General features: G+C 50.3%; 1 protein-coding gene across 2 annotated transcripts in view; it reads left to right on the top strand.

The window, feature by feature from the left end:
• Positions 1-15,013, top strand: part of RNF220 (ring finger protein 220) — a 214,097-nt gene that overhangs the window by 174,975 nt on the left and 24,109 nt on the right. For both annotated transcript variants that reach the window (XM_011367561.2, XM_011367560.2), the window contains exons 3-4: positions 3,950-4,082; positions 11,705-11,750. In XM_011367561.2, the coding sequence (XP_011365863.1) occupies positions 3,950-4,082; positions 11,705-11,750 (179 nt within the window). The remainder of the gene's footprint in view (positions 1-3,949; positions 4,083-11,704; positions 11,751-15,013) is intronic.

Here is a 15,013-nt window from a genome sequence, read left to right on the forward strand (position 1 = left end):
ACACTGGGCCTCCCGCCTCACCTCCCCCATTCATCATCTTTAGCACTGACAGCCCGTCCCAGTCCCTGTCCCCATCCCCTCAAGCTGCCCACGTCTCCCCACTATGCTGTTCAGCCTGGCTCCTGACCTCCCTGGGGAGCTAGGCCTTCTAAAGAGGGAGAGGATTTAACCTAGGCCCGAATGACCTAAACCCACGTGTGGTAAAGTGCTTGGCCAGCTATGGGATGGGATGGGAGGGAGGTCCGGGCAGGAGTAAGGAATGCTCAAGGAGAAGATGCTTTCTGACAGACTGCCCCTGGTGGGCTTGGTCTACCTTCCTGTGATGCTGGCAGAAGGGATTTCTGCATCAGATGGGCAGCTGGGCCAAGGATTTCCAGAGGCCTCTTCGGCCTGAGATAGACTCCTAGATTCTGGGAACTGTGGAAGGAAAGAACCAGATGATGCCTCTTCTCAGGCCTAGGAAGAGTAGGGGGTTGAGAACTTCGTTCCCACCCCCGAAATACCATAGCCCCCTCCTTTTGGCCATCCCCAGCAGTTTTATGGCCCGTTTTATGGCCACTGTAATGGCCCAGGTCAAAAGCTTCAGGGAGCTGTATTCTGGGAATTATGCAAACGAGGAGCAGGCCCAGGGCCAGAGTATGGATTTTGTCATTAAACCTGGGCAGGCCATGTCGTTAGTGCAGTAAAACCCACGTCATGACCACAGGTCTCAATATAAAATTATAGGGAACACAGCGGGGGAGGGGAAGCAGGAGGCCCATGGCCATGCTGACACCTGCCACTCTAACCCCTGAGAAAATGGGGTTGGGGATGAAGGGCATAGGCTGTGGGGTCCCTCTGCTGATTCCTGTCAGTGCTGTTCCTGAAGCTGAGAACCAGGAAGACGGCCCATTGTCCCAACAGGAAACTGAGGCCCAAGCTCAGAAAAGTAGATCTCTATGGCAGCAAGGCAGATGAACTGAGAACAGGTATACGGGAAAGCTGATACCTCGTCCCAGGCTTGGAGGGAAGAATCTGGGCTCTAAGAGCCCTAAGAGCCAGAGTTGGCATCCCAGGTTAAAAGAGGCTGAAATCCTGATATTTCCATCTTGGCTCAGACTCCACATCCTAGATCCTACTTTTTCTCCAGTCCCTCTCTTACCATTTTCCCCCTTAGCTCCCAGGCCCTGCCTCAATTTTATCTGTCTCAACAGCCTTGTCAACTCTCCTTTATTCATCCTTCATGCCTCCCATCAAGCACTGCCTCCCCTTTGACCCTCCCATCAAGCATTGCCTCCTCTGGCCCCTTCATTCCCCTCGCCCGGAGCACCTGTTCATGCCTTCCTCAGCCCTGACCAGGGCTGCACTGACTAGTATCACCAACTTTCCTTTTTGGCTTTCCTACGAGTTTGTGATCTCCTTGAGGCCAGGAATGTGTTTTATTTATCTCTGAACTCCAGTTTCTCCTAGAATAATACCTGAAGTAGAATAATTGTCTAATAAAGTTTACTGAATGAATAAATGAAGCAATGTGATCAAGAGCCAAATACAGGGGTCCCCTCCAGTTCTGAGCCTCAGTTTCCCCATCTGTAAAATAAAGATAATGGCCTGGAGAATATCTAGGGTCTCACTCACCTCTGAGATTCTCTGGCTGAATTAAGTTAGAGGCAGAGCTGAGACTAGAATCCTCATCTCCCCCCTCCCAGACCAGGGCCACATCTGCTTTTTTTATTCGGAGCTGCCTTCCAGCTGTCCCCTGAGCATCTGAGATATAGCCACCAAGGCACATGATCAGTAGGGCCCCTCTCCCTCCGCAGAGACATGGCCAATTAGACTAGAGCCTTACCTACCCCAACCTGACACACACAAAGCCTCCACAGCTGACATCCCAGCTCCACTAAGGTCATCTGGCTTCTAAGACAACCTGTTCTTCATTGCTACCTTGCCTCTCTCCCTTCCTCTTCTCCTCTCCCTTACTTCCTCATTGAACATCTAGTCTATGCTGAGTCTGTTTTCAATTATCTGTAGATATAAAGATGGATAACAAATGGCCTCTGCCCACAAGGAACTCACAACTCATTCACTCATTCATTTGTTCCCATTCTCTGCCTAGAATACTTCTAAGGCACAACTTAAAATTTCATGACTTTGGTTAAGGCTTCTCTTTTTTATACTCCTCAAGACACGAACCCAGAGTTTTTTATACTGCTCAAGACACAAACCTTTGAGCTCCCAGAAGACTCAATTTTGGCACCCAGAAGAGCCATGGTCATCCTCAGTTTTGTGTTAAAGGGAGGTGGGGTTTTGTGCTTAGCCTGAACTGGGAGCTCCCTCAGGCATAAGGTGCTAGATTTAGCAGATAAAAATATAGGGCATCCAGGCATACTTGAATTTTAGAAAAATTATAGCTTTTAGTCTAAATATGTCCCATGCAACATTTGGGACATACTTACACTAAAAATTATTCATTATTTACCCGAAATTCAAATTTACCTGAGCATCTTATATTTAATCTGGCAATCCTACTCAAGCAACCATCTTAGTCAGCAAGATGGCTTGCCTTTATCTCTCTGAAAGTTGATTCTGACCCTTTCTGGGCACTGGTGGAGAGAAGCAGCAGGGAGAAAGACCTGGGCTAAAGAAGTCCTTTCTATAATCAGAGTTTACATGGATAGGCGGAGATGTTTCTAGATGAATAGGGCTCCTCAGCCAAATATCTGTAAGCAGAGGCTAGAGGAGCATTGAGTGGGGAGAGTGGCCAGGGAAGGGGTTTAGGCATCCCAAGGGAGGAGCACAGGCAAACTTCCGGCTCCTCCCATGGTATTCTCTGGTTACCATCAGAGACAGAGTGGGGACAGATTTCAGGCTCCCAGCTGGCCTGCAAACCAGCATAGCCAGCGCTAGACCCACGTGTATTCCCACACAATTATAAGGGCATTTTGGAGGGGGGAAACCCAGAATCTGTTAGATTCACAAGAAACCTGTAAGGTTATCCAAATGAGAGGTGGCCAGACCTGAACAGGGAGAATATAGATTCCAGGAATGAACAGGACCTTGTGGTTAAATGAATGTGGGGGATGAGGCGAAGGTTACTGGCTTGGGAGACTAGGTGAATGCAGGTGTCATTAACTGAGATGGGCCCTGCCGAAGAGGTAGGCAGGTTTGGGAGGAGTGAAGAAGTTGAAGAACTTGGTTTCGGATTATTGAGTTTCAGATTCTTTGGGGACATCCAGGCATTGATGTTCAATAGGTGTTGGGATACAGGAGTCTAGAGTCTGGAGAACACAGGAGAGATCTGGGGTAGAGATACAGATTCGGGAGTCAACAGGGCACAGGTAGGAGTTAGAGCAATAAGGAGGAAGAAGATCATCCTACATGCAAAATAAAGAGAGAAGGGGTTATGGAAACAACCCTGGGGAAAAGTGATGAGCTGGGAGAGAATGCTACCCTGACATTTAGCTGAGTCCTTTTCAGTCTTTTCCACTCATCTGTGAGGGCCCCAAGAGCAGGGACTAGATCTGATTATAGCCTGTGTCCCACTGCTCTGCACTGGGCCTGGTTCAGAGCAGACAGCAGACAATGTTTGTTGAATGACTGCAGGAATGGATCTCCTTTCTTCCTCCTTTCTTCCTTCTCCAGATTTAGGGAGTGTGAAAGTAGTGAGGAAAAGAGAGACAGAGTGGGCACCGGATATTTCAGGTGATGTTATGATTAAACCAAGACCTTCACTAACCTGTGTGAAATGAAGTGATCAAGGTTTGATTGCACAGAGCATTGATTGTGTCTCAATAGATTTCCAAGAGGTGCAGTTGGCTGAGGAAGGGCCAGTCATGGCCACAGCCTCTGGAGCTGCAAAGAATGATGCTCTGAGGGCTCTGAGACCCTTAGGTTCCCCTCCTCTAGACCAAGAAGCCATAGGAGGCAGCCGCAGCCCAGCTTATATTTCTATCTGTTCTTTTTCCCTCACCAGGTAAGAAAAAGGCAGCAGCATTGTTTGACAGCCAGGCCCCTATTTGCCCCATCTGCCAGGTTCTGCTGAGGCCCAGCGAGTTGCAGGAGCATATGGAGCAAGAATTGGAACAGCTGGCCCAACTTCCCACCAGGTAAGCTACCTGCAAGGGGAGCCTGCTTACCAGAGGATTCCACTGAAGGTTCTAGCCACAGGTCCCAGGAACAGCTGCCGGCCCACACCCCAGCCTCTAGGTAGAAAACAAGGACCTGCTGCCATTCTCCTCTACTCTGCTTTCAATCCTCAGATCCTTCAGCTGAATGGTGCTGCCTTTCCCTTCTTGCTCTATTTTTGGAGATGGGAGGAGAGTGACCTCTCTTCAGGCCTTAGCCTCAAAAGGGCACAAGGGGAGCTAGAAAGGGATGAGCAAATGCCACAGGCCCTACACGGCCATGCTGAGCCTCAGGGTAGTGTAACAGAAGCAGGGACTGGGCCTGGTAGCCCCACCAGAAGTGCAGCCTGGTGCTGCCATCTGGGAGAGTAAGCACTCCTTTCTCCAGGTCTGAAAGATGACAATCTTGAGAATGTGCTGAGGCATGTTCCCCATTGCTCCACCCTACCTTCCTTTCCCTGCCTGAAGGACTGGGCAGAGCCTCCTGGACAATCTTGTGAAGGAGCCAGATTATCAAAGGAAAAATAGGAGTGTAACAAATTACCCCAAATCTTAGCAGTTTAAAGCAACCATTTAATTATATTCATGGAATCTGTGGAGTCAGGAATTCAGACAGAGCACTGAGGGGATGGCTTGTTTCTACTCCAGGACGTCTGGGAAGACTCGATGGCTAAGAGCTGGGATCATGGGGGCTCCATCACTCACATGTCTGGTGGTCGATGTTGGCTGTCAGCTGAGACTTCAGCTGGGGCTGTGACCAATGAACCTACATTTGGCTTCTCCATGTGGCCTGGGCTTTCTCATAGCATGGCATAGTTGGACTTCTTACATGGCAGCTTAAGACTGTAAAACAAATATTATAATTAACGATATAGAAGCTGGGTCACCTTTCATAACCTAACCTCAGAAATCACTTAATTTCAATTTTGTGGCACTCTCTTGGAAGGCAGTATTAGCCCACACAAATTCAAGGGGAAGGGACATTCACCCCACCTTTTGATGGGAGGACAAGCTCATGTTATAGAAGAGCATGTGGGATGGGAGAAAGGACTTTGGAAAATACTATCTGCCACAAGGGAACAGCCTGCCCACCAGTTCAGTTCAAGTCATCAAACTTAGCTGATCCTCCTTCCTTCTACCCTCTCACGTAACCTGCCCTCCCTTCCCCCGCCCCGTGCAGGGCGCAGGAGATCCCAAGATGAATTAGAAATGGTTCTGCCTTCAGAAGCTCACTGTATGGGAGCCAGGCGATAGAAACCCAGGGGGAAAGAGGCTGCTCTACAGGAAGGGCTGGAGCTGTGGGGAGGCATTGAGGAGGCACCAACCCCAGCACAGAGCAGAGAAGGCCTCCTGAGGGATGTGAGGCCCGAGGTGAATTTCGAAGGAAGAAGTATGACTTATCTATTGCTGTGTTACAAATTACCCCAAACCCGAGCATCTTGAAACTACATTTATTATCTCACGGTTTCTGTGGACCATCAATTCAGGAACAGCCTAGGTGAGTAGTCATAGGTAGCTGCATCTTCTGACGCAGTCTCTCATGAGGCTGCAGTCAAGATGTCAGCCAAGGCTGCAGTCATCTGAAGGTGTGACTGGGACTGCAAGATCTGTTCCCAAGATGGCTCACTCACATGACTGTCGGCAGGAGGCCTCAGGTCCTTGATACATGGGCCACTTGAGTTTCCCTGTGACATAGCAGCTGACTTCCAAAGAGAAAGTGATCCAAGGGAGAAACTAAGGAAGAAACCACAGTGCCTTTTATAATCTAGTCTCAGAAGTCATACACTATTGCTTCCAATATATTCTACTCCGTTCATTAGAAGCAAGTTGCCAAGTCCAGCCCACTCTCAAGAGAGGAGAACAAAACTCTATGAGTTCTACGTCTTGTAGGAGAGTGTCAAAGAATTTGTGGGAATACTTAAAACTACCACAGAAGACCATACTATGATAATAATAATCATGTTGAACACTCGCTATGTGCCAAAGCATACAGTAGTATTACATGGCATCAGTTTATTTAATCTTCACAACAACCCTCTGGGGTAGGTAAGAATTAATACATTTTACAGATGAGAAAACTGAGGTACAGAGGGGTTAAGTGACTTCTCTAAGATTACACAGCTAATAAAGTGGTAAAGATAAGATTCGTGCTCAAACACTCTGACTCTAGCCCACATACTCTTAAAGCTCCCCCCACACACACACACACAGATTCATAGACCCCCCCACCTGGGACTAACCTGGAAGGAGCAGAGAGCGAACTGCAGTTGAGTTTCATACCTTGGCTATCCAGGAAGGTTTGGGGGTAATTTGCTCCCAGTGGAGGACTTCCCCTCAACAGGAACAGAAAACAGAGGCAGAGATGGAGGAACCTGCAGAGCCTTGACTCAAGGGTCTGGAGAATGGGAGCCCAAGCTGTTTTTCTGCCACCTCATTGGGGGCCACACTACAGCCTAGTCGCCATGGCCCCACCCCTGCACTGCCCAGGACATCACTTCTGCCCACAGCCTTTCTTGTTCCACCCCCACCCATGACCCTGCACCCATCCCTTCTCCCCCGCATCGCCTCAGAGCATCCCCTACTTCCACAGCCTTACTCCCAAGTCCATTTCCCCACCCAGAGCTTTCACATGTACATCACCTCTCACGTCTGTGTGCTGCCTCTCACACTTCTGTGCCCCTCACGTCCAGGCCCAGCTCAGCACCCCCTAACCCCTAGCACGCCCCCCCACCCCCACCCAGTGTCTGACAGCCGGACAGCGGGATATGCACAGCAAGTGAAATTCCCGTCGGATCGATAAAGCCGAAGCGCTGGCGGCGACGGGTCGATGGTTTTATCTGTCTCGGCCCCGCCGCGCCCGGCGCGCTGACAGTCGGACCGGCCGGCAAAGGCGTTCAAGGGCAGCCGCGCCCGCCGCCCCCTCCCCTCTCCTCTCCGCCCTCCCCTCTGTGCGGCCGCTGAGCCCACCGGACTGCAGGATGGACCGGCCCGCCGCCGCCCTCGTGATTTATCTGGATTTTTAATTGGAAAAAATTTGCGAATTAATTGATTTCAGGAACTTGCCAATTAACATTGTAATTGGGTGCGTGATAAATTCCCTAGGAGCGTGTCAGCTCCCTGCGGGCTAGCGCGGGAGGGCCTCAGCCTTGGCTGCCCTTGCCCCGCCCCTGCCCGCGCTCTGGGAGGCTGGAGGAGAACAGAGGCGGATGGAAAAAGATGTGGCACCTGGCTCCTGAGACCCCTCCCTCTTCCTCTCCTGCCGGCAGCTCCGTGAGCTGGGAGGGGCCTTCCACCAGCCATTTCCTAGTTGGGGAAACTGAGTCCTGAAGGAGAGCAGAGCCCAAATTAAGGCATCCCCTGTATGTGGCACGTGGCCGAAGTCTTCTTCTCCAGCTCTCCAGTCCTCCCTTTCCCCTCTGCTCCATGCCCCCTTCTCTCTGCTGCCCTCCTTTCTTTTCTCTCATCTTCTCTCCACCTCCCCTTCTCTCTCTTACCCTGCCTTCACCTCCTTTGCCATCCCTCCTCATCCTCAGCCTACCTCTTCATCACCCAGAACGGTCACTGTCCACATGGTTGCTCCCCAAGCAGTTCTTCAGGGGGCGTGGAGTGTTGCGCCTTCTGCTTCCCTCTGCCCTCTGGGAGCAGGCTGCTATTTCAGATACCCCCAAGGGCTCACACAGAGAAGCAGGGTTCTTCCGGCTCCCAAACTAGGACTGGCTGCTTTTCACAGACACAGGTACAAACATTTATACATGACATACAGGCACACACGCACACCTCCATTCCAACATCCACACCCTGAGCAAACGGCTTCCCACAAGCACATGGACACATAGACACCTCCAGGAAGAAGAGTCAGAACTCCCGTTGGCAAAGGCTTACACTTTTCAAAGCACTTTTATATTCAAGATCAGAGAGCCGAGCTGTAGGAGAATCACTCTGGAGGCCAGTGTGAGACATGAGTTGGGCATAGAAGCAGGGAGGCAAGTGAGGAGTTTGGGCAGGTCCAGGGACAGATGATGAAACTGACCTAGCACAATGTCAGTGGCAGTGGGAAGAGGGAATGATGAGAGACTGGTGGAGGAAGAAGCAAGAGAATGTAAGTGATGACTTGTGGCATACTTCCTAGAAAGAGCTTTCTGACTTGGGAAGGATAATGGCGGAAAAGCAAATTCTGAGGGGAGGAGGAGATGATGTACAGGGCTTTAGGCATGCTAAGTAAACTGCCTCTGGGATGGCGATTGGGTGACCGGGTGTGCGCTGATAGACAGGCAGGAATGTAGATGGGGGCTGAAGATAGAAGGGCAGGTTGGGGAGGGTTACCCCAGACTTTTCTGTGGCCCTCAGGCAAGAGTTTCCACCCAAAGGAAGTAACCTTAGACATGGAGAGATTGCACAAAGATGAAGGTGGGGCTTGGCTTGGTGAAGCCTTAGCTCAAACATCTTTTCTGGGAGGCTTCCAGAGCCACCGCAAGGTCTGGCCTCTAGAATGGGAAGCCAGCTCTCTGGTCAGTGCTTTAAAAGGGCTGGAAGGAGCCAGAGGGAGGCTGGGTGACTCTGGAGGAGAGGCGGGGTGTGGAGATGGCAGTGCCCCCACCCCCACTTAAGCCTTATTTAAGGCCGGCCTCGGTGTTTGGTTGGGTAATGAACTAGATAAACAATTCCCCAAATAGATTAAAACGAAGTGTAACTTACAAAGGCGGCTGGTGATGATGGTTTATTCCCAGGCAGTGCACCATTTCTTTATTTCCAAGGATAATTCAGTGTAAATCACCTTAATTAAAAGTGTCAGCCCAGCCCATGAATATTGTACTTAGGAACGCGTTTCCTGGGTCCCAGTTATAATTTAAAACCCATGGATCACTAGGCAGCGAGTGACTGAACGAGGGAGGAAATTGTTGGGGGCGGGCTGTGGAAACAGGGAGGGACGGAAGGCAGAGCAGAGCAGATGAGCTGGGTGGGAGGCAGGCTGCCTGCTACTCCAGGGCTCAGACCTCTCCTCTCCAAGGCGGCCTTCACCAGACTCCTGCCCCTGGGGGACCAAGCACACTGGAGGTGATCGGGTAGCTAGAGGAAAGGTAGGGCAAGGGATGGGGCTTGCTCAGAGAGAGGGAAGAAATCTGGGATAATATCAGTCCAAACAAGGGAAAGGGAAGAGAATTGACAGGAAAATATCCAGAGGATTGGCAAAGGGAAATGCTGGACATTCTGACCCTCAGTGTCCTCGTTTCTATTCACCAGCATAGTAAACTAAGCCCAGAATCAGCAGGACTCTCCCCAAAGCAGAGAGAAAAAGATCGCAGAGCTCTATGCTCCATCCTAACTCCTGAGTGTCATTAGGGAGCCAAGGTGGGTGGTGGAAAAGCAACACTTTGGACTTGGTCAGACATGAACTCAAATTCCAAACCCTGCACAGACTGTGTGAGCAGAGAGGTGTCACTTAACCTTTGTTAATCAACTTTGTAAAGTTTCTGTGAAGATTAGAGATAACACATATAAAGTACCTAGCCCATGCCTACTGCATGTGGTGGGTACACAATAATTGTTCATTCTTTCCTTTTCTGTTCCAACCTGATCCTGCTCAGAAAATACTTAGACCTCAGTCCAGGTCCAGCGAGAACAATGTTACACAGTAGATTCCTCATTTCTATACCTGTAGGTCCAGGCATGGCACCCAACACAATGCCAAGGTCAGTACTTGTCAATAGCGTGAATGAAGGAATGAAGGAATGATAAAAGTCATGAACCACAAGCTAGTTGCTCCTCAAAAGCAACTAGGTTTCCTCGCTGTATCCCCAGTGCCTAGATCAGGGCCAGGCAGGGAGCAGAAATACAAGGACCATTTATGAACCACGTGTAATTGAATGGAACCTGGTTTGGCTGTCCTTCCCCGTCTATAATGCCCCCACTGTGTGATCAGACAGGCAGACAGCTCTATTTTTACACGCAGACCTTACCCTCACCCTGCTGCCAAGCCAGGGAGCCCCTGCACTGTGACATACATCTTTGTGTGGCTGTGTGTCCACGTGTCTGGCTTTGTGGGTAAATGAGTGTCTAGGTGTATGTCTGTGCGTGTGAGCGTCTGTATCTAAGCATGCGTTTATGTGAATGTGGGTTAGGGAGCAGTTCTTCATCCAAGTCTGGGTGACTGTTGTGAATGTGACTTTATGGACATGTCTCCAGAAATAGGACTCTGTGCCTGTGCATCTATTTGCTTGTCTGGGCCACCATGTGTGACCACATGTATCTGCGTGACTGTTGACAGAATGATAGAGAGACAATGGATATGTATGTATCTGCCTTTGTACCAGGGTTTCTCAACCTCAGCACTACTGACATTTTGGGTCTGGATAATTCTTTATTGTGAAGGGCTACCCAGTACACTGTAGGATAGTTAATATCCTCTACCCACTAGATGCCAGTAGCAAACTTCCCACCCCAGGCTGTGACGATCAAAAATGTCTCCTGGGAGGCAAAATGGCCTCGGGTGAAAACTACTACTTTTTCTGCATCTGCCTATTTTTTTGCTCACGTATTGGGTGCATCTATGTCTGACCCTGTGTGTGTTCCCTGCGTGTACACCCAATGAATCTGTGTGCGCTCCTGTGTGCTCTGCCTTGGGTATCCATGTGTTTCTTGTGCTTTATGACTATCTGTGGGTGTGCTTTACCCAAACAGCTTGTACAGGTGTCTGTGCAGGGACCCTATGTGAAGGGGCTGTGTCTGCCTCTGTGCGGGATCAGCCAGTGCCTCTGTGTGCATGTATTTGTGCGTGCGGGGTTGGGTGAGTGCACGTGTGTGAATGTGTGAGCACAGATGTGGTAAGCATAGTGGGGGCAGAGGGAGGAAGGGACAGGAACAGGGATATTAATGTTTCTGAAGTGGATCTGATTTGATACGTCTTGTTCCATTGTCAGCATCTGTTTAGCGGGGATTTGTAATACTTTGTGGCTCTGGATCACTCATGCTTAGCGCGGGATGTGGCCTTGCATACCAATTTTGTTATTAAACACAGTTCTCGCCTCCCCCACAGCCCATCCATCACCTCCCGCCCCCACCCGCTCTGAGCCGCCCACCATATTTCAGGACCCAGCTCCCGCTCGCCTGCCGCGCCCGATGCCGGAGGGCCTGGGGCTGACAAATTGAATCACGGGGAGATCATTCCTGGCCTAACGCAGTTTGCAGCATGTTGGAGGGAGAATTGACAAGAGCTATGTCAGCTCCATCACCCCAATCTCACGGGAGCTAAGAGCAGGGTGGGGACAGGGGGTGGAGGGAAGGGGGCATCCAGGACAGGCAGAATCCTCAGAGCTGATGCCAGAGTCAGGTAAAGCCTCTTTCCCCAGATGCACAAGGGAGCCTACCATGCCTAGTGTCTATATTCCCTTTCTAGGAGCCAGCTCTGGCCCTTAGCCTCTGATGAAGCTGAGCTAGGCTGGGCCAGCTGGGATTGAATGGACTGGGTGGATCATGGCTCGGTTGGGCTGGGCTGGGCTGGGCTAGGCTGGCTGTGCCTTCTCTCTTTGAGATCTTCTTGCTATTCTACTCTTGCATGCCCAGGGCAGCAAATGGAATGGTCACCCTGTTCTCTTCTTTCTTGGCAGCAAGAATTCCCTTCTGAAGGATGCCATGGCTCCAGGCACTCCCAAGGTAGGTGGCCAATTGTGTGTTTTCCTCCTGTCCATCCTAACTGAGGCCCACCCAGAATCAGTTACTCTTGAGGACAAAAGCAGCTCTTCTTGAATCCCCAGCTGTCTCTAGGGTTTGACCATAGGTCTAAGGCCTAGGGCTGCCCTGTATGCTTGGGTACATGTATGTATAGTCTGAGCGTGAGCCAGAGTATGCTCATCTGACTTCTTCTTCTTCTACTCAGAACAGGGGTCAAAGCCAAGAATGTCCTGGGAGTATGGGGGACCCAGATTGTAAGGCTTGGGAGACTCAAAGGAAGAAAGTGAGCTGTAGCAAGTAAAAGAAAATATAGAAGTATAGTCAAGACAGCACAGGGCCTTAGAAACCAGGCAGTGGGGTGTGTGTGTGTGTGTGTGTGTGTGTGTGTGTGTGTGTGTGTGTGTGTACTTTGTCCTGAGGGCAACAAGGAGCCAGGGAGGATGCTGGACTTATTTGGGGAGACAGTCTGTACTTCTGAACAGACACTACAGGAAAGAGATTTGAAAGCATTAGATGGAGAAAAGCAAAAGGCAAGTAGCCGGCTCAAAGGAGGGACGAGAGGCCTCAGCATAATGAATAATTTGTACCAAGAACTCCCATAGGTGGCCGCAGAGGCAGATGGTACTGCTTCCCCAAAGGGGATGATTTTGAGGGAGTGGGGACCTAGGGAAGAAGGCTAAATCCTCACTCATTGAGTGTCCCCTTCCCCACCCCTCAGTATAATGTGGCATCCTTTCTCGTAAGTTCTCACGATGGCTGGGAAAGGCAGGACTCTCCAGCCCTTTTAATAGGGACCGAGGAGTGTCAAAGCTTCAGGAAAGGATGACATCTTTCAGGGCTCAGAGTGTATGGAGCGATTAGAGCAAAAGCCAAGAAGAAAATTTGGGGGTTCCTGCATTGGGAGTCAAGATAAGGTACAGCTTCCCCAAAGGGGCAGAAGAGGAACAGTCAGAGTTAGAAGGGCATGATCCCAGACTCCTAAGGGGAAAAAGTTCCAAAACACATGGGGTAGTCAGCAGTCAAATACAGAAAAGCTAGAGAAGAAGGCCATTGTATTCAGAAGCTTTAAAGACACTGGTGACCTCTGAGAGGGCAGCTTTGGGGAAAGGGGCCAGAGTGACAAAATTACATACATCCAGAGGTTGGCCCAACTCCCCTGCAGGCCTTTAAAAAGTGTGGGAGTGGAGTTTGTACCTTCATTCAGAAAATCACCCAACACACAGCAAGATGGACAGAGGGGAAACAGGAACCTAGTCCAGACTTCCATCAGTGCAAGACCTGGCCAAAGAAGCAAAACTCTCACAGCCCCAAAGAAAAGAGATAGGGCTGCCAGGCAGCTGTGGATCATAGAGGTGAGGAGTCACCCTCCAGCTTGGCCCAGTCCACAGGATTCAGTGGTTGTGGTTATGGAAGGTAAGTCATGGACAAGCAGCCAGGTCGACCACCACAACCACTGACACCTAAGCATGGCTGGCAGGGCTGGGGATTGGACCCCAGTGAGACTGGTGTTCTAAGGACAAACAGACACAATCCATGTCCTTACCTAGTCCCCACGTTCACAAATGCACACACACCCAGGTCAGAGTACACACTCAGAACATGAAACATGCAGATTCCTGCAACTACCCCCATAGGCATATTGATAACCAGACTCAGAAGCAAGGGCCACTGATCAGCCACTTCCAGACATGTGCTCACACCCTCAAAGCTGACCGTTTCACGTTTCAGAGTCTGTCCCCTGCCTTGACCGAGGCTTTAGGAAAGCAGGTCATGGGTAGAAGAGGCACGAAGTAGAAGGTTTAAGCAAGAAACTGAGAGGACGCGGGGGAAGGAGGAAGGGAGGAGGAGGAGAAGGCAAGGGGGCCTTAGACAAGATTGATGGCCTCGTTGCCATTAAGAAAAAAATTAGCCGGTGGCGGCTATCATATTAAAGGGTGAAGAAGCCGTGAATTATTTTCTTAAAGATCTTATCGCTTACAATGATAATTTTACCTTCCAAAAGGCCACTTTTAATGAGGCGAAGAGCCAGGCAAAAAGTCATGATTTAATGCCGGGATTTTTTTTTCAAAACACATTTTACTGCTTTTTGGTCCATGTTTAAAAAGCGCCAGTGACCTTTTTTTATTCCGCTTGCCCCAGGTGTAATGCTGAGGCCTCTCAGGGCTTCTAACATAAAGAGAATGGGAGAGAGAGATAGGCAGAGAGAGAGAGAGAGACAGAGAGAGAGAGAGAGAGAGAGAGACAGAGAGAGAGAGAGAGAGACAGAGACAGAGACAGAGACAGAGAGACAGAGAGACAGAGAGACAGAGAGAAAGAGAGAGAGAGAGGGAGAGGGAGAGAGAGAAACACACACGAGTGAGCTTTCTCATGGTGGTAGGGGGCATAAAGTTCCCCTTCCTCAGCATCCTCCTTAGTACCAGAAAAGGGGAAGGATATTGCCTGAAAGCCCACCTGTTTTCTGAGCTGGGGACCAAGTCATCCACTAGGCCACTCACTGGGCTGGGTGGGTGAAGAAGGGGCTCCAAGTTGCAGGAAACCCACCCCAGGCCCTTCCCAGCCTTTCCTTCCTCCAGCTCTCAGGATGAAGCTGAGTTAAAGAGCCCTGCCAGACCAGCAGCTGCCCCCTCCCTTCCTAGGGCCTTTGCCTGAGGATGTGCAGCATGGCCACCGCATGCGGGTCACATCCTACAGCTCAGTCGGAGATGAAGGATAAATGGCTGCTCCATCTTTCCCAAATTGCTTTCTTTGGGCTGTCACTGGCGATTTGGCATGGTTTTCTAGGCTGGGGAGGCCTCCTAGGGAATTGTATGCTTCAGGCTCAGAGCTGCACAGGCTGGAGAAGGTGGGGGGAAGAAGTATGGATTGCTTTCAGGCCTCTAGGCCCCCAGTTTGCAGCTGAACAGGCCTTGGCAAGAGCCAGCAAGAGCAGCCGAACGTGCCATGTGGTATTTAATATTGTGGTACTCGCACACAATTTAAAGCAGACAGTTTATTAATCTAAACTGCAGGCGTATGTAGAAGAGGCCGTGTAGGATTGACATGGGGGGATTAGTTTTGCTGGGGTTTTTGCTAGGGTCACCGCCACAGCGCGGGAATAAATGGACCCAGCGTACATCCCTAGCTGCATGCAGGAAACTCATACATACTATTTAATTTACTGTCTCCATAGCAAGGCTGCCATCGGCCTGTGTTAGGGGAAGACAGGCTAGTCGGTATGTGGCTTTACCCGCAACCCTTCGGGGGGG

This window comes from Pteropus vampyrus, unplaced genomic scaffold (genome assembly GCF_000151845.1).
Source record: "Pteropus vampyrus isolate Shadow unplaced genomic scaffold, Pvam_2.0 Scaffold135, whole genome shotgun sequence".
In the NCBI taxonomy this organism is placed as follows: domain Eukaryota; kingdom Metazoa; phylum Chordata; class Mammalia; order Chiroptera; family Pteropodidae; genus Pteropus; species Pteropus vampyrus.